At 64.2% G+C, this 9,549-nt stretch overlaps 1 protein-coding gene across 4 annotated transcripts; it reads right to left on the minus strand.

The window, feature by feature from the left end:
• Window positions 1-387: 387 nt before the first annotated feature.
• TCEA3 (transcription elongation factor A3) lies at window positions 388-9,544 on the minus strand. 4 transcript variants are annotated; one of them, XM_026076386.1, is made up of 14 exons: window positions 9,476-9,544; window positions 6,719-6,781; window positions 6,401-6,506; window positions 5,818-5,986; window positions 5,624-5,692; window positions 5,269-5,319; window positions 5,039-5,119; window positions 4,507-4,584; window positions 4,212-4,366; window positions 3,790-3,846; window positions 2,546-2,700; window positions 1,672-1,818; window positions 1,489-1,560; window positions 388-1,060 (listed from the first exon to the last, which is right to left on the minus strand). In XM_026076386.1, the coding sequence occupies exons 1-14, from the start codon at window positions 9,542-9,544 to the stop codon at window positions 1,052-1,054; spliced, it is 1,281 nt and encodes a 426-aa protein (XP_025932171.1). In that variant the 3' UTR covers window positions 388-1,051. The 4 variants fall into 4 exon arrangements, with proteins under 4 accessions (XP_025932171.1, XP_025932170.1, XP_025932172.1 ...); XM_026076385.1 differs by having other exon boundaries at window positions 5,269-5,322; XM_026076387.1 differs by lacking the exon at window positions 5,624-5,692 and having other exon boundaries at window positions 5,269-5,322.
• Between the last annotated feature and the right edge of the window lie 5 nt (window positions 9,545-9,549).

Raw genomic sequence — 9,549 nt, forward strand, 5'->3', positions numbered from 1 at the left:
CATGCCCGAGATGATTAAAAAATTAGCAAAACAGAGACAAAAGAGGCTCCAGTTGTGTCCCAACACCCGCACGGCCGTGTGCTGGCTGTAGCTACAGCAGCTCCACCCTCCTTTCCTGCTCTTGTCCGTCAGCCTCCAGCACCCCCAACGCAGGCGTAGAAATAGCACCGTCGTCCTCGGCGCCCGGGCAAGCCGCTCGGCCGAGGTCACGCCGCCCTCACCTCCGTCCCCGTCACGTCTCGCCGCCTCCGGACGGAGAAGTCTGGTGGCAGCGAGAGCCGGGCCGGGCACCGCGATGTTCCCGGGCTGGTGCCGGCGCTGTGCCGAGCTCTACCACGCGCCCAGCCCAGGTCCCCATCCCACCGTCGGAAAGCTGGCTGYGCCGCAGACATTTTATACCTTTATTGCTCTAGCTGGAGGTTTTCTTCCCACTTTTCTCTCCCCCCATCCCTTCTCTTTCCAGGGGACACAGTTCCCTTGAGCCAGGACGGACGGCCGACGCGTCACGGAGCGGAGGGACAGCGGTGGCGTCCCACCAGCGTCCGGATGTCGCTGCAAGCGCCCTGCCTCCCGCTCAGCTCTCGCACCGGGTGCATTTAGGAGAGGGGGAAGGAGGATCTTGGGGGCAAAGCCTGGCTCTTTCCCAACCCCAGCCCCCTTGGACAGCGAACACAGCCCCAGATCCATAGGGAAACCTCTCTCCTGCCCCCCAAATCGTTCAAGTCCAGGCTCCCCCCAAGCTGCCCCCTCTGCAAGCCAGGTCRGAGCAGCCTCCTTCGCGGGGACGTGCCCATTTCCAGTGGGCTCCCAGCACACCCCGAGCACAGGGCAAATATTTGCAGGGAGGAACGGCCTGAATTCGCCAGGTCTTCCTGAGCAACCCCCCAAATCGGCACAGCCCAGATCCCCGGGACCTTCAGGGGAACCCAACGCAACGCAACCCGGAGGCATCGCCCTCGGCTGCCCTCCCTCCCCCCCCGGTGCCCGCCGCAGCCCGGCGCAGCGTCCCCTCTCTCGTCGCATCTCCAGCCGCCGGCGATGGCGAGCGCTGTCAGCAGAACTGGAAGAGAAGCAAAGCCRCGGGGCGGGGGGTGAGCCGAGACCCTGCGCCGGCACCCACCTGCACCCGGGGCTGATCAAGGGGGGGGACCGGCCATGGTTCCCCGGCTGGAGGCTGCCTCCAGCCCATCCTCCCTGCACCACCGCCGTGCTGGTGGCAGCCAGGTCCCAGAGCACCCAGCGAGCTCAGGGTGCCGGCAAGGGTGGCTGGGTGGTAGCACCCAGCATTTGCAGCCCTGGGTCCTGGAGCTCATCAGAGCCCACGAGGGGGGCACAGGCACGGCCCTGGGGTTTTGGAGACAAGGGGGTGGTGGGATCCCACGGCAGGGATGCTGCAGAGGGACCCTGTCCCAGGCAGACCCATGGAGGAACGGATTTGGGGACCCAGAGTGACATCCGCGCATCACCGCCCCCCRGCTGGGTCCAGACCTTCCAGCGGTTCCCGCACTCGTTGCACAGCACGAAGGTCGTCATGGGCTCGTCAGCGCTCCGCGTCTGCACCTGGGGACGGAGCGGGCAGCAGGGTCGGCAGAGCCCCCGCAACAGCCCCGAGCCGGGACCCCCTTGGCCAGAGGGGCCGGGGAAGCCCCCGGGCGGCTTTGCCAGGCTCACCTGGTTGTAGGTGCAGTTCTTCTTCTTGCACTTGCCRCACTGGAAGAGGTCGGTGACGGTGCCGCCCGTCTTGGCCATCTGGTGCTCCCGGATGGCCTCCTGGGTCATGGCGTTCCTCAGCTCCTTCAGCTCATCACTGGCCATCTCCTGCCATGAGCAGCAGCTGGGCCAGGGTCAGTGCTGGGACTCGGCTCTGCCCTGTGGCCACTGCTCTTAGCCAAGCCAGACACTGTTCTGGTTGGGTGGAAACCCCTAGATCCCACCACCCTCCCCATCTCGTCAGGACCAAATTCATCCTCTGGGGAGGGGGCAGATCCACCAAGAGGACAAATCAGCCCATGCTCAGACGTTAATTAGTGTCTGCAGGGGCTTTTCTCCCTGCGGAGGGAGCCTGGGCTCCTGGGACCCTGCTCCTGCTCCAGCGCTCAGTCCTGCTGCTGCGCCTTGGTCTGCCCTTCCCCGGCCCCAGCTCTTTCCCGCACACAGCTGCTGCCCAGCGCCTGCCTCTGAGACAGGCCAGGGCTTCGTAGGGCTCTGAGGGAGCAGCACCCAAACCTTTTTGGCTGACTCTTCCCTGCTTTCTCCCAGGATGCTCTTTGTGCCCCAGCCAACACCATTTCCAGGGCTTTACCAGGAAGGCAAGGGCCCATGAAGCTCCTCGGGTCAGATAGACGGTTATTTTGTACCAYGTAGTGGGGCAAGCCCATACACCATGTGGACAACACCAAGCCAAGACACAGCTGGCCTTTGGGCACCAACATGACCCCTGCCAGAGTGGATTTTGGGGAGCAAAGTGGGCTCTATCTCCCTTCCCAGGCTCCCAGAAGCAGCACAGACGCAGCCTGGTTCCCCAAGCCCTCTCCCCGCTCCGTACCTCCGCGGTCATCCGGGCGATGAGGCTGGGCGTGATGGCTCCACACAGCACGTTCCTCCGCAGGTTGGGGTTCTTGGGGTCCTTCAGGTTGCTGATCCTGCTCCTCACCCGGTTGCGGTACTTCATGTCCGTGCTCTTCAGCTCCTGAAAGATATGTGGTGCCCGTCAAGGAATCAAGGACACAACATGGTGGGGACGCCAGCGCCCTGGGCACTGGCTGCCATTCTGCAAGCTGTGCTGGTTGCCACCAGGGCTAATGCTCAGGTGCGCTTGGAGGTGGCCGAATTTCAAAGGTGGTGGCCCACCACGCTCAAATGGGGCCATGCTCCCTGGTCGCACAAGAACATGTGCCAGGGCTTCCCTCTTTTTGGAAGTAGGGTCATGCGCAGCTCAGGATGTGGGGAAGAAAGCGCTTTTGCATTTCCCTGCTGCAACACCCAGGCAAGGCTGTCAGGCAACGGGGACCTTTATCAAGGCCGGTGCTGTGATGCGAGTTTATGGTGCAGAGGGCTCAGCGCGCTTGCTTCCTACCAGACTTGGGACTTGCAAAAAAAAAAAGCTCCTGCTGCCTAAACAGATGTGGGGAAGCAGGCTGACGTGACAGTCCCGGGTCCAGCTCCCACRAGGCTCCGAGCATGCATGGCCAGGGAGTTTTGGATGCACCAGAAAGGGGGCTATCACCTGCCCTCCTCATGCCCATGGTGGAGGAGGAACCACCTTGGTGGCTGCTCCCAGCCTCAGAGGCTGCTGGAGACCTGGAAATATTGAGCTAGGAGTGACTTGGGTGTTGCTCCATCCCATGCCATCATGCTGGACTGAGGCCGGCGAGACCTCAGCATGGAGATACGGGCACCCACAGCCCCAAACAGCCCAGCCTCCGGCTCAGAAGGAGGCCTTGTTTGGGTCTGGGAAGGAAGGAAACGCTTGATTTCCCCATGGAGGAAGGCAATTCCCTGAGCAGACGGGTTTCGGCAGGGCAGGGGGACACACAGCATCCCCCATGGACGCTGATCCCAGTGCCCATAGGGCTGGTCCCAGCTGGGATCTGCTCGGCTGCACATCAGCGCTGTTAGTCCGGGGTCCGGGCTCCCTCTGCAGGCAACGAGCACCGTCAGGTCTCAGCAGAGCCCATCACCCTCTGCCCCCAACTCTGCCACCCTGCGCCTGGGACCGCTCGGGGGCCGATGCCTCTCTCCCCCACGGCAGAGGGAGGCTGGGGGACCCCCGCGTGCCCCAAAGGATATGGTCTTCGATCTCCGATGCCATCTTCTCGCAGTTGACACCAAACTCCTTGTAGTCATCTAAAGGGCAAAGAGAGGCGGAGGAGTGACTCTGCACCCAGCCGCGGGGACACCTGGGCAGGGACTCACACCAGCCGCGTTGCGCAGTGCCAGCACCGGTGACGGRGCCAAAATCTTGCCTCTCCCCACTAACTAACTCGGCTTATCCCAGACACCTCCCCTCTTTAAAAATATTATTTTTACCCTCCTTGAACTTGGAATTCCCCCTGGGGAAGCCTGAATTCAGGCTCGGAGGCTCATTCTTTTCTTTCCATGTGATTAAACCAGGGGCTTAAAGCTGCCTGGATTCCCAGAGGGGCTGGCTCGGCCCCGCATCCCCCATCCCGCGGCCGGTGCCCCGGCCGGGGCGCTCGGTGCCCGCTCACCGTCCATGCGGAGGGCAGCCGTGAGCATCTCGATGCACTTGTCCCGCACCGAGTCGCCCGTGAGGTAGCAGGGGGGCAGGAGGCAGACGGCGGGCGAGAAAGAGGGGCTGGTGGGGGTCCGCGGCGCCTCCGCTTTGGCCTTGCTGCTGTTGGCTCTGCAGAGGGCACACGGGGAGGGGAAGGCGGTTATGGGGGTACGGGAGCGAGCCCGGGTGCCCCTTGGGAGAGACGGGGAGTGAACCCCACCCTGGGCTGGCGCTGGGACCCACGGGTGCATCCTCAGTYCCTTTCCTACCTTTCTTCCTTGCTGTCGCTGGAGTTTCTCCGGGCGCCGGCGGGAGCTGGCGAGGGGCTGGAGCCCGCGGAGGTTCTCCTGGGACAGACGGTGAGGGTGATGCCATGGGGGGACATGCAGGGACACGGGGCAGCACACGGACCAGAGACCTCGGGCACCAGCACGCAGATGCAAGTGCTCTGCARTCCCCAGGGAGCCCCCAGGCAGCAGGATTTGCTCCTCACAGGGAATTTCCTGGTGCCCGTTGCAGGATCAGGGCTCTTAGCCTTCTCCAGCTGCCCCACGCGAGTGACCCGAGGTGGGAGCAGCCCCAAACCAGGGCCAGGGACCCCCGGCAGCACCGGGCTGGGGGAGCTTGGCCACCGSCTGGGTACCAGCTTCACCATCAGCGATGCAGTCCGGCCACCGTGTCCTCTCCTGGCCTCCCCCCATCTATCAGCACTGCCAGGGCAGAGCCCTTTGCATGTCTCCTTATCGCCCCCGGGAAATGCAAAGCCCACCCTGAGCCCAGCGCGTGCCTCCCCTTCCTCACCTCTCCCCCGACGGCCTCTTCTGCGGCGAGGAAGAGGAGGAGACGGTGGCGGCGGAGCACCTCAAGTCTGCAGAGTCTCTCCTGGGCGGACCCGGGGAGGAAGAGCCACACATCAGAGCACCGGGACAGGCTCCCCCGGCGGGTCCAGACCCCGTCCGCAGCCCGTCAAGGGGCTCGGCGGCAGGCTGGGGTCCTGCCTCTCCCGCTCTCCTCCAGCCCACGGCACCCACCTCTCTTTCTTGCTGTCCGGAGGTGACTTTTTCGAGGATGCCGGGGGGGTCCTGCTGCAGAAGCGCAAGGGAAAGGAGAGATGCCGTCAGCGAGCCAAGCCAGCACCCCGCGTACACGCCGTGCCATTTGGCTTTAAAAGCACCCATTTCTCTCCRCTGACACCGTGGGAAGCGCAGACACCACAAGTACCTCCAGCTGGGTGAGCTGGATCCCGCCCGCCTGGTTGCACGCCCAAAGCCACCCCGGAGCCCCCGTTTCGCCTCTGTAACCAGACCCCACGAACACCCCCAATGCTTCAGCGAGGCCCGAAGCACCCTGTGACCCCCCCCGGCAGCAGGACCCTTTGGCAAGTACCTCTCCGGGTTGGAGTCGGCGGAGTGGCCCTTGGGGTTGGCTGAGTGTGAGCTGGGCTTGCCGGGCTTCCTAGAGAGAGAGCAGCCTTCGGAGGAGTGCCCTAAAAACAGCTCGCGCCCCTCCGGTCTCCCCAGACGTCCCCAGGGCCACCCCGATGCCGTTGCCCGTGCAGGGTTGCTCGCGCCAGCCCGTACCTCTCCTTGTGCTTCTCCCTGTGCTTCTCGGCCGGGCTCTTGCCGTGTTTCGCCGGGTGYGAGTTCACCCCTTCGCTGGACCAGCTGGGAAAGTCCAGCCTTTTCTCCTTCTCCTTCTTCTCCTTCTCCCCTTCTGCATCCTTCTCCTTCTTTGGGGTCGCAGAGGACTCTGGGGGAAGGAGGGGACACAGCCTAAATCAGTGCGGGGCACTCTGGGAGCCGCTTCCCAGTGAGGCGGAAAGCAGCTGGGAGGTCTCAGCACCAGGCTCAGCCCTCGGTGGCTTTGCACCAGTTTATACTGCTCTGTCCCAGAGTAGAAAAAAAATCAAACCCAAAACCCGACTGAGTCCTCGTAGCGCTTGGCAGGACCCRTTGCGGAGGCTGAAGTAGCACAGGAACGTCACGGAGGCGCGCAACCCCACGGTGTGGTCTGCCCAAACGCAGGGCTCGATCCCACCCAGCGCCCATCCCTGCTCCAGYCGGCTCTCCATAGCCCCCATGGAGGAGCACGTTGGGGTTGGGCGGACCAGGACACGCCAGGGGAGGATTTTTGGGGGGTCTCTGCTTTCCCAACATTGCTCACCCAGCAGCCGCTTCCAGTTCTTGATGAGGATTTTGGCCGAGGCCGCCACCTCTTCGTCCGAGCAGTGTTTCCGCACRGAGTTGACGGCCACCCCAATGCGTGTGGTCTGGGGACGCACATGGGTCATCGTTAAGGAGGAGGAAAGCAGCACCGTGGAGAAGGGTGGCCCGGGGGTTAGGCACCAGCCTGGGGCCACGCACGCAGCATCCCGCAGGAAAGGGAGGACATGCAGAAGCAACGGCCCCGACCACCGCTGGGCTACCACCACCACCACCACCACCACCACCACCAGCAATAGCCGCCTGCGGCCCCTCTCACCTGGAGCAGCTGGATGGTCATCGTGTAGCCGGTCAGCGACTTCAGCAGATCCAGCGCCCCTTCCTAGAGCAACGAGAAGCCACGAGAGCCCTTTAGGAGCCAAAGAGAAACCTCGTGGCCACGCAGAGCTGGGCAGGAGGAACCTCCAGCTTCCCCCGTACTGACGAAAGCCGCCACCTGAGAGCGCACCCAAAGCGGAGACCCTGGTGTGAAGCAGCCCTGTGCCACCCAGCGGGGTGGCATCCAAAGCAGGCAGGAGGGCCGGCCGAGGAACGACGGGACCGTTAGCAGTGAGGTGCGTGCCTCGGTTTCCCCTCTGCACAACAGGGTGGGCTGCACCCTCCCTGCCTGCCACAGGCTGCACAGATACTGCAGCAAAAAGGGCTGGAAGTGCCCAAATCCATTTGCYCGTATTTTCACGATGGTGCATGCACAGAGCGCGTCTGGTTTCCAAATGTCCCAGGAAGAGTTAAAACCCCCTGACGGTCACTCATCAAAAAAAAAGAAAAGGAAAAAAAAAACATATCTTGCCCAGTGTTTCTTTAAAATCTCAGCTGTTTTCTCTCTTCTTCTTTCTGGGGTTTCCTGCCACCAGCAGGTCAGTTTGGAGGCAGACGGGAAGGAGCTGCTGCCTTGCAAAGCTCCTGCCGGGCCAAAAAGCACTAGCCGAGCACATCTGCTTGCAGGTTTCTGCTGGGAAACCTCCGCCGACAGCCCCAGGCCTCTCCCGGGCGGCTTTCCCGAGCGCCAGCCCTGGCGGGGATTTCGCGCCGGCCTCCCAGAGCAGCCCAGAGCCGGGAGAAACCCCCGCTYGGAGAGGCCAGCGCCGGGCATCGCTTTCCAAGTCAGCCGTTCYCCTCCTTTCCTACCCACTTTGTGCTTGGAAAAATAAACACTCCGTAAGGAAACCCCAACCGCTGGGAAGGGCCTGCATGGCCCCGCGCTGCAGCGCCAGGCACCCGTGGGCCAGGCGCTCGCAGGGATCCCAGCCCCGCACGGCCCCCGGGCTCGCAGCGGCTGCAGCGCTAAATATAGCCAGGCCCAGATCCCGGCAGGGTCGTTTTCCTCCCGGGTATTTTTAGAGCGGGATTAAACAGATGCGAGTTCACAGGTATCCCCGGAGGGATTACAGCGCCCCGGAGCAGCACGAATCTCCCGCGCCGGGAGAGGGACGGAGCTGGAACGCTGCAAGCCCTGCACGCTGCCAGGTTTTTGGGCAGAGGAGCTCTTGGGACGTGGCATCGCTCAGCTCCAGCGCAGCCACCAAAACCCCAGGGACGTATCTCCGAGGGCAGGGGCAGGTTTTTCTCCGTTTCCGGCAGGTCCGTGTGGCGTTGAGAAGGGGGGGGGGTCCCTCCATCTGCAGTGGGTCAGAGCCTCCCCGTACACCTCCTCACCGTGCAATGGGTGTAAGGGACGTCTCTGGGCTGTGACTTGTCCCTGTCCCCAGCCCCAAGCACAGGCACAAGGGTGTAAACCAGGAGGGTTCGTGAGCCTGAAGGACAGCCCGAGACGCCGGCTGGGCAGGATCAGTCCCTTCGAGTCGGGGGTAATTCCCGGCTGGCGGGGAGCAGAGCCACGCCACGAGCTTGCCTGCGAGCCTCACGCCGGAAAGTGTTGAACATGGCATCTTATTTGACCGCAAACATCGGCAGCCCCGAAAGCTGCTCTGGGCGCTCGGAGATTAGCAGGCGGGAGGTGGAGACGGGGGAAACGCGGCCCCTCGGCGCTGCGGGATAAGGGGCTCCTAGAGCCGCTGCCCGCCGAGCCGGGGYGCGATGCTCAGCTGCACAGCGTGCAGGCGTTCGGACCGGGGCACGTCCCGGGGTGCTCTCCCCCCGAGGTTGGCCCAGACCGACGGCTGCACCCGTCCCCTTCGATGCCGAGCGGCCTCCTCTCACGGCTCCGTGAGCCACGGTGCCCCACTACAGCCCCTCGCCCGGCGGTGGCACCCGGTGCTCCCGCTCGGGTGCTGCGGGGATGGGAAAAGCCAGGTGCAAGCAGGGGGGATGTGAGCAGGGCTCTGCAAACAGCCCCGGGGCCGGCAGCGAGGTGGCAGCCGGACATGCCGACCTCCCCCTGCCCGCAAGGCCGGGCTTCGTCGGGGCAAAGGCCGGCAGAAACGGTCAAATATTAACTTTAAGGGCTGGGCTGCACACACTCGCGTGTAACCGGATCGTCAGGGCACGGATCCCGGGATGGATCCTCAGCTGGCGTAAAGGGAGCAAAGCCGGGTGCCGGCTGCACGGCCGCAGCAGTCCAGCGCCCGTGCAAGAGGTGGCAGCGGCACGTTCCGGGCCCCGTGCAGGCTGCGGCCCCCCGGTCCCGGCTGGGTTTGCGCCAGGCACCTGTCGCCCACGCTGCACCCACCGCGGAGCCGTTGGTGCGGCCGCTCCTCGCCCCCCGACGGGCACAACGGGGCTGCAGCCCGCGACGGACCCAGAGCGGAGGCACTAAAACGCCCGCAGGCGCTGGCTGCAAAAGCAACTTTGCAGGCCCGGGAGGGGGAAGCCGAGCACCCCAGGGTGCTGGTGCAACCTGCGGGGGCTCAGCGCCGCCGGGACCCACTCGGGGGCTGCGAGCCAGCAGCAGGAGGGGGGGTGCAAAGCAAACACCCCCTTTTCCTCCCTCCTATCGCTGGGAGGTTGGCGGCTTCCCTCCCTCCCCCTGTCCCGATCCACGTTGCAACGGTTTAACACGCATGCCCACGCGTGCCCACGCGTGCCCACGCAGCCCGGCCGGCTCCGGCCGCCTTACCGTGCTCTTCCTGGCCACCATCTTATCCAGTTTCTTGGCGATCCGCACCAGCTCCTCGGCCGGCCCCATGCTGG

This window comes from Apteryx rowi, unplaced genomic scaffold (genome assembly GCF_003343035.1).
Source record: "Apteryx rowi isolate R43461 unplaced genomic scaffold, aptRow1 scaffold_43, whole genome shotgun sequence".
Lineage (NCBI taxonomy): Eukaryota > Metazoa > Chordata > Aves > Apterygiformes > Apterygidae > Apteryx > Apteryx rowi.